Source organism: Triticum aestivum, chromosome 3B (assembly GCF_018294505.1).
Source record: "Triticum aestivum cultivar Chinese Spring chromosome 3B, IWGSC CS RefSeq v2.1, whole genome shotgun sequence".
Taxonomy (NCBI): domain Eukaryota; kingdom Viridiplantae; phylum Streptophyta; class Magnoliopsida; order Poales; family Poaceae; genus Triticum; species Triticum aestivum.
In genome coordinates, this window is record NC_057801.1 from 575,328,197 (window position 1) to 575,342,753 (window position 14,557).

General features: G+C 44.4%; 1 protein-coding gene across 1 annotated transcript; it reads left to right on the forward strand.

Moving 5' to 3' along the window:
- Positions 1–3,458: 3,458 nt before the first annotated feature.
- On the forward strand, positions 3,459–10,675 carry LOC123071009 (uncharacterized). Its single transcript, XM_044494464.1, has 15 exons — positions 3,459–3,725; positions 5,547–5,720; positions 6,162–6,235; positions 6,312–6,429; positions 6,545–6,627; positions 6,708–6,867; positions 7,045–7,238; positions 7,602–7,786; positions 7,885–7,980; positions 8,393–8,508; positions 9,241–9,342; positions 9,431–9,540; positions 9,628–9,715; positions 9,829–10,025; positions 10,102–10,675. The coding sequence occupies exons 2-15, from the start codon at positions 5,619–5,621 to the stop codon at positions 10,313–10,315; spliced, it is 1,839 nt and encodes a 612-aa protein (XP_044350399.1). The 5' UTR covers positions 3,459–3,725; positions 5,547–5,618; the 3' UTR covers positions 10,316–10,675.
- The last annotated feature ends 3,882 nt before the right edge of the window (positions 10,676–14,557 follow it).

Here is a 14,557-nt window from a genome sequence, read left to right on the forward strand (position 1 = left end):
AGAAAATTCATATCCAGGGGGAGAATCATAATCACCATCTTCACTAATATCATCAGTTTCAGTAATTTCATTCTCTCTTACCCTAGCAAGTTGTTCATCAAGAAATTCACCTAGTGCCACAATATTATCAAGCATAGAAGTAGTTTCAGCATAAGCATCATTCATAGCAGAAGTAGCATCATCAATTACTTGCGACATATTAAGATTACTAACAAGTGGTGGTGTCGCAAACTTACTCAAGACAAAAGGTGAATCTAGTGCGGAGCTAGATGGCAGTTCCTCATCTCCCCTCGTAGTAGAGGGATACATCTTGGTTTTTGGATCTTTCGAATTCCTCATAGTGATCAACGGATATAAATCCCAAGTGACTCAGAGAATAGAGCTATGCTCCCCGGTGACGGCGCCGGAAAAAGGTCTTGATAACCCACAAGTATAGGGGATCGCAACAGTTTTCGAGGGTAGAGTATTCAACCCAAATTTATTGATTTGACACAAGGGGAGCCAAAGAATATTCTCAAGTATTAGCAGCTAAGTTGTCAATTCAACCACATCTGAAAGACTTAATATCTGCATCAAAGTATTTAGTAGCAAAGTAGTATGGAAGTAGCGGTAACGGTGGCAAAAATAACAGTAGCAGTTTTGTAGCAATCGTAACAATGGCAATAGAAAAGTAACGAAGCAAAGATCAATATGTGAAAAGCTCGTAGGCAATGGATTAATGATGGATAATTATGTCGGATGGTATTCATCATGTAACAGTTACAACATATGGTGACACAGAACTAGCTCCAGTTCATCAATATAATGTAGGCATGTATTCCGAATATAGTCATACGTGCTTATGGAAAAGAACTTGCATGACATCTTTTGTCTTACCCTCCCGTGACAGCGGGGTCCTAATGGAAACTAAGGGATATTAAAGCCTTATTTTAATAGAGCACCAGACCAAAGCATTAGCACTTAGTGAATAGATGAACTCCTCAAACTACAATCATCACCGGGAGTGGTCCCGACTATTGTCACTCCGGGGTTGCCGGATCATAACACGTAGTAGGTGACTATAACTTGCAATATCGGATCAATAACTCAAATATATTCATGAAAACATAATAGGTTTAGATCTGAAATCATGACACTCGGGCCCTTGTGACAAGCATTAGGCATAGCAAAGTCATAGCAACATCAATCTTAGAACATAGTAGATACTAGGGATCAAACTCTAACAAAACTAACTCGATTACATAGTAAATATCATCCAACCCATCACCGTCCAACAAGCCTGCGATGGGATTACTCACGCACAGCGGTGAGCATCATGAAATTGGTGATGGAGGATGGTTGATGATGACGATGGCGACGGATTCCCCTCTCCGGAGCCCCGAACGGACTCCAGATCTGCCCTCCTGAGGAAGAACAGGGCTTGGCGGTGGCTCCATATCGTAAAACGCGATGAATCCTTCTCTCCGATTTTTTTCTCCCTGAACGTGAATATATGGAGTTGGAGTTGAGGTCGGTGGAGGTCCAGGGGGCCCACAAGGTCGGGTGGCGCGCCCCAGGGGGTGGGCGCGTCCCCCACCCTTGTGGCCAGGATGTGGGCCTCCTTCACTTGATTCTTTCGCCAATATTTTTTATTAATTCCAAAAATAAGCTCCGTGAAATTTCAGGTCATTCCGAAAACTTTTTATTCTGCACAAAAATAACACCATGACAATTCTGCTGAAAACAACATCAATCCGGGTCAGTTCCATTCAAATAATGCAAGTTAGAGTCCAAAACACGGGCAAAAGAGCTTGTAAAAGTAGATACGAAGGAGACGTATCACTGCCCGATCATGTTTTTTTTACCCAGACTGGCCTCTCAAACGTCCGGGCTGGTCGACACCCCTCATATCCAGCCCAAATATGGGGCGGCTATGAGGGCGCCCGGGATCTCCCGGGCACGCCCGCCACGTCGGTCTAACGGCATGGCCCCACACAGAAATGTCCGGAAACCCGACGGTCAGACGGACGCCGCGTCCGTCACCGCGGTGTGAACGCCACGTGGCGCCGCTCCGGCTCGCCGCCCAAGTCGAAATTCGGCTATTTAAGCCGACCGGCGTCCCGTAACCCTAACCCATCCCTCTTCCCCCTCTTCGCGCCGCCAGTCCGAGCCCATCCACCTCCTCCCTCTCCCGCTCCGGCGCTCTGCCAACGCTCCGATCCACCATGGTCCGGAGCAAGTTCACGTACTATGCCATGCTGACGCTGGAGCGCCGTTATGAGATCCAACAGCAGACTCGGGCGAGGGAAGGCACATGTGCTGTCCGCATCGCTGCCGGGCTGCCTACGGACTCGCGGAAGCCAAAGGAGGAGGAGGAGGAGTAGCCGGGGGAAGAGGAGGAGGAGGAGATGGCTCCGATGGAGGTGGAGGAGGTGGAGAAGCCGGTCCAGCAGGTGCCGACCTTCAACATGGAGCAGATGGAGGTAGAGTTCGACGTCGCCCAGTCCGACGAGATGGCCGAGCAGCAAGCCATCCCGGAGTCCATCCGGGATGAGGCCTATGTGGAGGCCAACCGGCCGTTCCTTCGGCGGGAGCTGCAACTGCCGCCCATGCTGCCGGAGCCGGGCACGAAGATCGTCGTGATCTCTGACGAGGAGTAGCTAGGATCGACGTAGTACGTAGATTCTACTTCTTTTTGCATGTCTTTGTATGGATATAAGAATCGAGTATGAGATGTCCGGATGCAACAAATGAAATTTGAGGTGTGCCCGGTCACTGCTCGCGGCCGAGCGTGTCCGCGGGCGTTTGAGGGGCCGGATTTACCATCTGTGGCTGTAGATGCTCTTAACAAACTTTTCCTGTGCCAATGGCCATGTAATATGGCTCGTATAACCATGTAATTGTCCCTCTTAAGATGGTTGTTATTAGACTTTTTTTCCTAACACACATGTCATTTTTTTGCGAGAACATGTCATTTTCATCCCTTTTCACTTTTTTTTTGTGCAGCAATATCTATTTTCTTTTTTTTTCGTCGTGTGAAACTGCAAGGGAGCCGCGATAAAGATATCGACCAGTGCATTTCTGCTCGACGGACTGCTGCACGACATGCTGATTTTTGAATCAGGTACGTCGACCTCTCCGGACGCTTCTTCATTCGACTATATCAACGGGATAATCGTAAGGTCTGCGAGAGAATTTGCACGATGTCTTGTTGGTTTGCTTGATGCTAGCTCTAATATACGCATCTTCTTAAAAAAAGCTCTAGTATATGCCTCATCATTTGCTTGATGCTAGCTCTGCTGCACTTCTCAAAAAACATGGGTGCGAGAGACGAGGGAACCGACGAAAATCGCCATCATGAACCGATTCCTCCCCGTTTGGCGCGGAGGGAAGCAGCCCCGTTCCCGCCCTCCCGGTCCCGGGCGAGCCGAAATTTTACGACGCCACCCGTCGCCCACCCACAAAAGAAGAAAGAAACGTGCAGGGCGCGTGGGACTGGGAGCGCGGGCTGGGGGAGCGAAATTTCGAAATTCCCCCGAAACGCTTGGCCGCTCTCTCTATCACCTGTGGTGGGGAATTCCCCTCCTCTCCGCGCCACCGCCGCCCGCTCCCACTTCGGTTCCTGCGCTCCGCCGTCTCAAATCCCTCACCGCCCCCCCGCCTCGCCGCGCCGCCACCCACCCAGACCTCTGCCAGGGAGCGAGCGAGCGGACGGAGGACCCTTCCGCGGCGACCTCCGGCTTCAGGTGAGGACCCGTCGACACATCCCCTCCCCCGCCCCCAATCCCCGACGACCCCAGCACCACACCCCCTTCATCCGAGCCGTCTCGTCCCCGCCGGCGGGGAAACCTCTCCTATCCATCGCCCTACAGCACCCCCTCGCCCCTCTCTGGGCTTGCCGCGGCGGCGATTGTCTCGCCCGGCGGTGGCGGTGCGTGGATCGGGCCACGGCGCGTTGATCTAGGGCGGGCGACTGTGTCCGGTGAACGGCGAGCGGCAGCGGTCGAAGACCCAGCCTGCTCTCCCCCCCCCTCCCCACCAGTCTCTCTCTCTCTCTCTCTCTCTCTCTTCCTGCCTTCCACGCACTCTCGTTGATCTGCTCCCTGGCGCCCCGGAGCTCTCCTCGATCCGCCTCCTTCTCTCAGATCTGCTGCCGCGATAAACAGCAGGCGCGGCCGAATGTGCTGTGCTGTTAGCTAGCTGCTAGGAGATGCTAGGGCCTGCGCCGACGGAACCCAATGTGTCGTGCTAAATTGATCTTCTCAGTTCCAGCAGCTGGGAGATGCACAGCGTCTTCGCGCTCTGGTCATTCATGTGCACTTTGTATATCTTTGGATAAGTGTAAATTTTACAGAGTAAAAGAGTACTGCTTTTTGTCTTGTGTAAGATTAGAGAATAAGAGAACCACCTCCAGTTATATCCTACGGTCAATGTTGTCCTGACGAGTTTATGTAAAACAAGGAAAATTTACCTACAAAATGATGCCTGATTAAGCACTGACGAGTTTATGTAAAACAAGGAAAATTTACCTACAAAATGATGCCTGATTAATCACTGACCAGTGTGCATGATTAACCATGTTTAACCATCTGTTTAAAATGTGAGATATAACCAATATTAGGATTATACATATGGGAGGTAGATTAATCGTAAGTACCAATTGAGTAATTTCTCTTAGCAAACAAATCACTAATACAGATTGAATAATGCCAATCGGAAGTTGAATAAAATTGCTTGAACATATGATTATTAGTATGATACCAAAATGAGGTTATGAATTATCATAACTTCAGGCTTCAGGTAACATATAATTGTCAGGAGTAGATGATGCTTAATATAAGAAATGGAAACATATAACAGATAATTATCAGGAGTAATCTCACCACCTCACGGCAAAGAGGTCATCATAACAAAACAACCTATTCACCTCTCATGCTTCCAAGCAAACAAAAATCTGGGTCATCCTGTTAGAGTACGTAATGGGCCTAATGGGCCCATTAGTCTTAGGGTTAATTAGAGATAAGGGTTGCTTGCTTAGGGGTCAAGTAAGCCTTGCTTGGGAGTCAAGTAAACCTCTCTATATAAAGAGAGGAGATGTATCAATCTAATCAAGCAAGAATTAAGAAGGAAATCCCTTCCCTCTTGCCCGGCCGTGGGCAAAAAGGCCCCTGGCCGGCCCTCTCGCGCCCTCCTTCTAGCAGCGCTATAACACATCCTAACCACCTCTCATCCCTCCAACCACTCACCCAATAAAGAAGGATATCCCCAACCCTTCCCTCCTTGCCCTCGAACCAAATGCACCCTTAGTACTGGACATCTGGACACGAGGATGTGCCATCGACCACCTCTTCTGTGCTATAAATATTAATCTGGGGTGGAGAGTTAATTTTGGGAGACTGTTTCTGTGTCTTGACAATCAGATCCAGCCCCTCTGCGCCTGTTTGTAAAAATGCTACAAATATGTTGCCTTTTGATTGGGTTTACGATGTCTATGCCTACTTTATTATAAGTTTTGATATGTGGAAAATAATCACAATATCTATGTATTTGTCATTCTTGGATTGTAGGCTGAAGGAGTGAAAGGTAGGGTGGGCAAGGCAGAGTGAGGGATGCAGAGTTAAGAGTATTTGGATGCTGCAATGGCGCAGGCTGCTATTGAATCTGCTGTGAGTGGTGGCGCGTTGATTGGGAGACCGGCAGGGGTCCTGAGGATGAAGAGGAAGACTCCCTCGGAGCTGCGGGTAATGCTTTTGTTCCCCTGATTTATATCCCCAATCCATGATTATTCTGTTGTCATTGCAAATGCTAATTGGACTAAACGCTCTGTGAAATACATTGTGACCTGTGAAGCTGTACTAAACTACTAATCATGTGAATCAAGTATTAGCTCCAAATAAGCCCGAAACAAGCTCTTAATGCAGGGCCACATTGCAATCTAATAAGCGATATGTTGTTGCTTGATTGTATAGAGTCAAATGTGCAGCAAATCAACCACATTTTCAGTTTGTCAGTTGAATGTGTTCTGGAGAAGTAGAGAACCATAGGCATGTCCTGCTGTAGCATGTTTCTCTGCCGTGTTATGTCTCCACATTATACATGAATGTCACAAATGTCGCAAATATCGCTCTACTTTAGCCCCTGTTCTAAGCATTGAAATTTATTCCAATGATTAATTTCTGCAGGGAGAACAATATAAGAGACGCACTTCTGAAAAGATTGCTGATGATCAGTTATTTGCTTCTGCAGCATTTGATAGGTAAATCTGCTGTATTTATATATTGATGTTCTTATTGTGCTTGATCAAAAGTTTGACACCTATCTTGTGGGTTTAGGCCAAGCAATGGGCTTCGGAATATGGAGCAACAAAAAATACCCAAATATATCAACACTCGTGTTACAGAGGTGTTCCCAGTTAAAAAATCCAGAAACGTTGGAAAGGAAAACTGTAAGGTTAGACATCTGAGACGTTATTCATTTTGATGGGTTTAATGATGCTCATTGCTCTGCAATTCTTTACAGTATCATAGTTTTGATATAAATCTTATATTATTGAAATTGTAAACAGGATGCTTTACTCAATAATGAGAAGGTTCCCAAATTTGCTGATACTGTAACTACTTCACATTCCGTGTCATCTTCATTCCTGCGGTAATTATTTGACTAAAGTTGCTGCATCTTGTATTATACCATGTTTATTCTCTTATGTGCATTGTTGTATCACAATTCAGCGGTGACTCTGTTAAGTTGGACTCTTCTATTCCATCACTTGTGGAGGCAGCGAAACCAAGTTTCAGGAAAGCTGAGAAATACAGTGAAAATGCTCTACGGAGTGTATCCGACCTACACATCGGTGATGACAAGCAACCTGCCTCGAACAAATTTGATATGGTAAGGAGTATCTATCTAGTGCACTGCAGTATTTTACATATACTCCCTCCGTCCCAAAATAAGTGTCTCAACTTTGTACTAGCTCTAGTACAAATTTGTACTAAGCTCAAGACACTTATTTTGGGACGGAGGGAGTATATTATTGCATGCGCTAATCTTTCTTGTGCCTTCTGATAGGAAAAAGTGATGAAAGGGTTTGGAGCTCGTGATGCTTCTGGAGCTTCCAATGCCCCTAACGTACAAGTTGGTGATCTTCCTTTGAAGTCTTCAGAAGTGTGCCCTTCTAAGATAAAAATTCCAGGAAAAAGAGCTCCTTTGGATCTCACTTTAAAGACTACTCTGCAGTTCGTTTCATCATCTTCTGTGAAGTGGTGGGTGTGCATTTGCTTCTCTCTTTCTTGTCTTCCAAACAATTTTCATGTAGAAAGTGCATTCTTCCCAAAGAAACCTCATCTGTCTCTTGGTTGAACCGTTGACATATCCTAAATTGGCACTCGGAAAATTATATATGAAAATGGCTATGTGCCCACCTCAAAAGATGCTGTACAGAACCTCAAAATTTGCACACTATTCAATTTCCTGTGCTCCTAGTGGAAATATGTCTAGTAGAACACTAGGAAAGAGAATTCAAAATTACTTAAAAATGAAATTATATTGTCATTCTTATGTTTAGATCATCTGCCTCAAAGACCCAAGTGTCAAATACTCCTGCTAAGAACTCTTCCGTTTAACAGGTGTCACAATTTGAGTATTGCTGGGCCCATCACTCAGAGTTATCGTGGTGGGTCTCAAAATTCACGATGCGCAAGGCCTGGGAAGGAATTCTTGTTCTCAAGGGCACTGCAATCATGGGTATATCCACAGTCCCTGTTACCTGCTTCCATCATATCTGCTATGCTCTCATCAAATGCACGAGGAGGTAATCACTGGACTTGAATTATTCCTGTATTTAAAGAATAAACATCCCTGTAATTCCCGTGGATGTAAGTCCTTACATTTCCCCCTTCTGGCATGTAGAAAATGAGTTCCTTCTCAAGAGGTATCAGGACTGGGAAGACTCGTTTCAGAATCTTTACTACATGCTCCGCAAGAATCAATTGAACATCTTTTATGGTATCTTACTCCTCAAACCTCAATGATTATATGAAAAATCTAACTATTTTATTGTCCATGATGTCCTCATTGTACATGCACAAAATGGTATATCTTTGCTAAGAAATGCATTAGCTCATGACAGCTGATGCAAAATATGATTTATCTATGTTAAACAGTGAACATTTCTATCTAGTGGAAGATGCATTGCCCAGTATTACAATATGAATTTCTTCCTGCCTTAAACTTTGTTATTAAAATATGAATGAGAACTTTGAGCATGTAATGCCACATTTTGCTCAAGGTTGCCTTCATTTGCCCTGGAATATTTAATTTAGGTTCTAGACTATTACTTTATCTATTTTTTAGGAACTTATTACTTTATCTATGGTTAGTCTCCATCACCGTACTGAACACTGGTTTTGTTATCTAGTTTATACAGCACAATTTGTTGCTCTATTCATCCGTGGAAATTGTTTGGAGAAGCAGTCCTGTAATGCCTACTTGTCACAATCTACACGTGGCATACGGTCACTACTGCGAAAACATGTAAGCTCTCCATTCTGTTTCTTTCTCTACTTTGGTTTAATTTCCACATTAAAATAAATCCATATATGCCTGCAAGTTACTATGGCATATTTCCGTCATTGATCAATCATTATTTTCAGTATGAACTTGCTTGCGATTTGTGTGACACTTTAATCAAGTAGATACGCTTGTTGGTTACCGAGACTACTCCTTGTGTATCTTTTTTATAACTTTTGAGAACGTATGGTGTTTTAGTGGTTCTACATTGGAATAAAACATTGTATTTTGTGATGTACTCCCTATGTTCCACAATGGAGCGCATATAGATTTTTTTTCCAAAAGTCAAGCTTTGCAAACTTTGACCAACTTTGTAGGGAAAAATATTAACATTTAGAATACAAAATACATATCATTAGATACATCATGAGACATATTTTCATATTGTATATGTTTGGTATTATAGATATTGATAAATTATAGGCACTACATTGTGGAATGGAGGGTGTAATAATTGTTTCTTCTGATTGGCCATTTTGCTGGAAGTAACATTGCTTTGATAGTTCATGTCAATTATATACCCTTATGTGGTACCCTAATTATAGGAGTGAGATATAATATTGGTACATTGGTCTCTAAGTCATCCAATTGCTTAAGATAATTCAAGCTTAGTTTCTTTTGAGCTCCGTACTTGCTCAAAATATTTTTTTCCTATTAGGATTATGATTGTAGGACTTTGTGAATGTATTGTCACAGGGTGTTCGCTTTTCTATGCCTCTTTGCAATGCTGAAGTGGAGCAGGTTACTGACGATGACCTGATGGAATTTTCAAAAATCCAAACACTCAATCTGGGCCAGGTACTGTTTGCTTCTTCAACCTTTCCCTTGTTTGCTAGCCAGGCTGCAGTTACTGACAGTTCGAGCTTTATTTTTCTTGAACTTGCAGACACTTCATATAGATGCTTTATCTGAGGTGGACAACACTACAGAGTCACTCCTTTCGTTTACTGGCAATAAGAGCGTTCATGGCTTATATGATGTCTTGTTGAACTACAAGTAGGGTGCTTAGTCTCTAGTAATTATTCTGTTCCTTTTGACCTGCCAGAATTTTATATTGTATAATCTAATTTTGTGATTTTCCAGGTCCTTTCTGAATTCATTATCCGCCACAGACGTCCCAGTGTTATATTCACCGGCGCCATTTCAAAATGGTTGCCTCCATATTCCAGAGGTCATTTCATTTCTGTAGACTCTATTGTTTCCGCGATAGGATTTTATATGGGCTATATCTATGTGTAATTGCGTGACTTGAAATTCTGATATCGTGAATACATGCTTTTGCAGGTCATATGCAGGGAGATGAGGAAAGCCGATACTGGCCTGGCCTCTACTGGTTTAGATGAAGAACCTGGATCAGCGTTCGCTCCTCCGCCAGGCAACATGTGTTACAGCATGGAAATAAAGGATGTGGTTATCCCACCGTGGGTTGCCTCCGGCATTTGTGCTGCGATGAGCTCAGACACGGATCGTTTTGATTTAACGTAAGTACGATCTTCCCTGGCACCACCTGTTCAAGTCTTTCCACGTGCTAAAAAGGGATCGCTTTTGTTCTTCCAGAATTGGGACAGAGCCCTCCTCCATGGGCTTAAATGCCGCCTTCACCTCCATAGGCGCGAGCGGCAGCCAGTCAAAGGCTCCTTCAGAGTCCTCTCCTGAAGGGTGCGAGGCCATTGGCATTCCCAGCGCCGTCTTGGTCCGCTCCTTGCACTCTGCCTCGCTCCGGCGCCTCAGTTACAACCATGGCGAATACCTCGCGCACACAACCGTGTGAGTTGCAACGCCTCGGAGCATATTGCAATGCAAGGCCGGTGCTTCTGTGCGACCACTTTGTTGTACCAGGATCCTGTGTATCCTCCACGCCAGGAAGCCTGGGATGTTCAGAGAGAAGCCAGAAGAGCCTTGTTTGAGGCGTCATCCAACGCCTCAGCCTCTGCAGAGCACTCCAGGGAGTGTGGGTGTGTGGAGGGTTGTACCTTTTGATCCTGTGCTGTGTAGTTCACAGGACATGTACCCTTGACTGGTAACTTTAATGGAGTTTCTGGTTATGTAAAACGAAGGGAGAAAACAACAGCAACAAAATGGACATTTCCTTTCTTACTACTTGGGTTATATTGAATGCTCCGTCTGAACAGTTTTGTGTTGGGCTGGAGTGGGGCGTTGGTCGTCGTTTTATTTTCTCTTGTGGATTCTGGATGGTCGCTTGGTCATGTTGCTACTGTGTGTTCCTTACCAGAAGATTAGGTGTTCATTTGAATTGGTAGTGCTTAACCAAGAGGAAATGCAAGTGCAAATACTGTTACTATTTTCTCTTGCTTTTGGTGGGATTTTTTTTTTGAAAAGGAGGATAGCCCCTGGAAATAAAAGTTGTGGAGTTTTAAAGTTAACAAAGCCATCACTCACTTGTGCCGGCAAGTGCTCATACATACGCGTATACACTCATCCTTATGAATATACACATGCACACCCTACCCCTATGAGCACCTTCGAGAGACTGAGCCGGCATATCATCTTGAGATTTATGAAGTCACTGTAGGTGCCTTGTTGTCGATAGGAACATGTCTTACCATTGAAATCGTAATTGCTGGAAATCATGAAATAAATCTAGAAATAATGTGAGCACCAGGACTTGAACCGTGGTGGGCTGGGGTTACCATTGTCCTTTTAGCTATTCAACCACAGGTAAATTTAATGGAGTTCTATTTAAGGAAAACCAAGGGAGAGAACAACAACAAAAGGGATATCCTTTCTTAATACCTGGGTTATACTGAACTAGATGGTACGGCCCGCTATAGCTGCATTCGGGATTAACATGCATGAAAAAGGTAAGCATGCCTTCGAGATTGTAGCTCAAAGTCACTAAACATAAACTACACGACAAATGCAACAGTGATCGTGCTAGTTCTCCTTTTGGTTTTATGATGAAATTTGATAGCCAACATTTATGCATGTTTTGGGAAATATGTAACGTGGATAATCCCGTTTCTTGGTCTGTTGACATAGTAGTTCTCTCCTACTTGTGATAATACGATGGACAATGCTGTAGTTTTCAGTTTGTAGGAAATGAAAGCTTTCACTCTGCATCTAAGAATACTTACATAGAACCTATATTCAGTTTGTAGTTTTCAAACTAACTATAGGCTAATTCAAAATATGTACCTTGCCTTTTGATAAAAACAAAATTGATCACATGACCTCAAAAGTAATTTGATGACATCATCACATATAAATAGATGCGTACACATATCTGTACAAAATATTTCAACAATTGACTTAAATTTGTAAAATGAATCAAAGAAATTATCTCAGGAAGATATAGTCAGAACCCGAGCTATAAATTGGTCTCAGATACAAAACTCACAGCATGATTGATTTTAAGTGTGACATCTGATCCCATAAAGATATAGTCAGGCATGAGCTCTACAAAATGATCTCAGAAGCAAGTATAAACTAAAATGAATAATGGCTTTAAATTTGTACAAGATAAAGTGGATAGATTATATTGAATACATATCTCAAACACTACAGAACAAATATATGTGCCCAGAATTACTCACACACTATGTCAATGATAACAGGCAAGTCGTGAGATTGAGAGGCATAATAATTGCATTGTGTGATGATAAATTTGCCGCTGATTTAGACTTTCACAAGCAACAAACAATGTCCAAGAAGCCTAACAGTGCGTTAAATAAAACTTGAGAAAAACACCACCCAAAAAATCGTTAAATTAGGATTAGGGGGGCAATGCCCCCCTCCCCCTTTTTCCCAATAGTTTTTTGTATTGAAGCAATTGTATCTTATAATCATTATTTGTATCTGTAGTTACATCTAAAAGTGAAGAGCTGCTATCACGCTTCATGCTCCGAGTACAAACGCGATGATGAAGATCAAAATGAGGATGCTAGCAAAAGTCGCAGCCGTCATGGTAGTCGACTCCCATTTCTTCAGAGTGGATAACCTATGTGAACACGGGGACTACAATTGTAGAAAAGAATTGCATGTACGTGAGGAACAAGCGGACTAAAACTGTAGGCGAGGAGCAATAGGATTTGTGAATGTTCTCCCTGACAATGTAGCTTTATATAGGGACGGGCTGCTTGAGCATGGGGCTTCGTGACCACTAGATGGTATGGCGCGCTCCGTTGCGCCTGCTGTAGTTGCATTTAACATCAACATGCGTGCAAGGTAAGCATGCAAAGCTCCTAGAGGTTGTAACTCAAAGTTATCTCCGCCGAGCTTGCTTTTCACTTAAAAAAACTACACGGCAAAACCACCAGTGATCATGCTAGTTCTCTTTTGGTTTTATGATGAAATTTGATGACCAACATGTATGTAAAAAATGTAACATGGATAACCCTGTCCGTTGGTTTGTTTACACAATGGTTCTCTCTCCTACTTCTACGGTATGCAGGTGAAAGCACATTTGCTCCCTTGGTGGTTTTGGTAATTCATGTCAACATACATGTTGTTGGACTAATGTTTTCCTTGAGTATATTTTAGGAGGAGTTCAACTTAGGCAAACCTTTGGATGGAGATATGGACCCCTCAAGCTACTAAGGACATGTGTTGGCAAAGTTTCAAGACTCTACTTTTTAGTTTAGTGGTCCAAGATCATATTGAGTTCATAGGAAAGCCAATGCTATTACAAGGGATGAGGTTTTGTTCAGGTCTAATTGCTCAAGTGCAAAGAGATATTGCTCCAAAATCCTCAGTCACACTCACATTCATCTATGTCCAAAACCCTAAAGTCAATCTCGCTCCCATCGATATGCATTCAGCCGGACTCACCGAGATACACTTGGCATAGCCACTGCCTAAGCCCTAACATCTTGGTCTCACCGAATTGGCCCTTCGGTCCCATCGAAGAGCACTTGCCAACCTTCTGTTACCAACTGATTTCACTTCATAATTTTCGAGTGGTTTCAATCGGTGACACCGTAGTGTGGATAGTGCTTAGGTCAGCTTAGCTCGGCCCCACCAAGAGGTTTCATATGGTCTCAGAAAAAATCCTAAAGTTCAAACCTTTTGTATTAATTGGTCTCACCGAGTATTCTCACCCAGTCCCATCGAGTAGTGCATAAAGATGTGTAAAGGTTAGATTATTGGTGCTGCCTATATATAGCCCTGTCGTGGTGGAACACGAACACCTATGGGGCCATCGGCCCCTTCGTGGTTCGACAGGGGGGAAATCGCGTAGCACAAAGAGCAGAGGCCGTGGAGCAGCACGACAATGATGACACAAGTAGTTTTTACCAAGGTTCGGGCCGCCGCGAGGCGTAAAACCCTACTGCTGCTTTGGTGGATTGATGGATGGACCGTGGTGGAGGCGCAACGCTCTAGCCCGACAAGGTTGCTTCGGGGAGAGCAGCTACGCGCGTATGGTACACAAGGGTCTGAATCCTTTCTAAGGTTACCACGACACTCCTTTTATAGGCTAAGGGGTTACCACAATTGCAAAACAGTCATTATCCAGCGATTGGATAACTAACAGTGCTATCATACCTAACTCTGTAGACATGACAAGGTGCATTAAATGAACTGCTTGCTGTCATGTTGTGGGTGTAGACCGACAAGCTCTACCTTGCCGTCGTAGTCGTCTCACGCCTGTTTGCTTGACACGCCTTTGGACGGGTGTCACATGGAGGTAATTTCCCTCCTAAACGGCTGCCACATGCCAAACGGCAGCCACTTAGTCACCTGAGGGCTCGCCACCGCATTGATGGAAGACTTGCATGTGGTGAGGTGGAGCGGTGGAGTCTTGGCGGGGAGGTGGATCGCCAGCGGTCCCGGCAAAGCCTACCGGGGAGATTATGGGACTTGTCTTCGGGGTGGCCTCGTCCTGACCGGGCTCGCCTGCCCGGAAAGGGAGGCCTTCCTTTGGTGATTTCTTGTTGCCTTGGCTTGTCTTGGTCTTCTTGATCCGCCCTTTGACTCTTCAAAGGGCTACATCTCTCTGGCCTGGTTTAGTCTTGGATACTTGGTGAAGCTTGCTTCTCTTGCTGCCGTGCCGGAG

Excerpts from the sequence above, each read along its gene's own strand:
- LOC123071009 (XM_044494464.1), top strand. The coding sequence starts at position 5,619 with ATGGCGCAGGCTGCTATTGAATCTGCTGTGAGTGGTGGCGCGTTGATT. Across the intron at positions 7,981-8,392 it reads TCAATTGAACATCTTTTATG|TTTATACAGCACAATTTGTT; the intron begins GTATCTTACTCC and ends TTTGTTATCTAG. Across the intron at positions 10,026-10,101 it reads ACGGATCGTTTTGATTTAAC|AATTGGGACAGAGCCCTCCT; the intron begins GTAAGTACGATC and ends TTGTTCTTCCAG.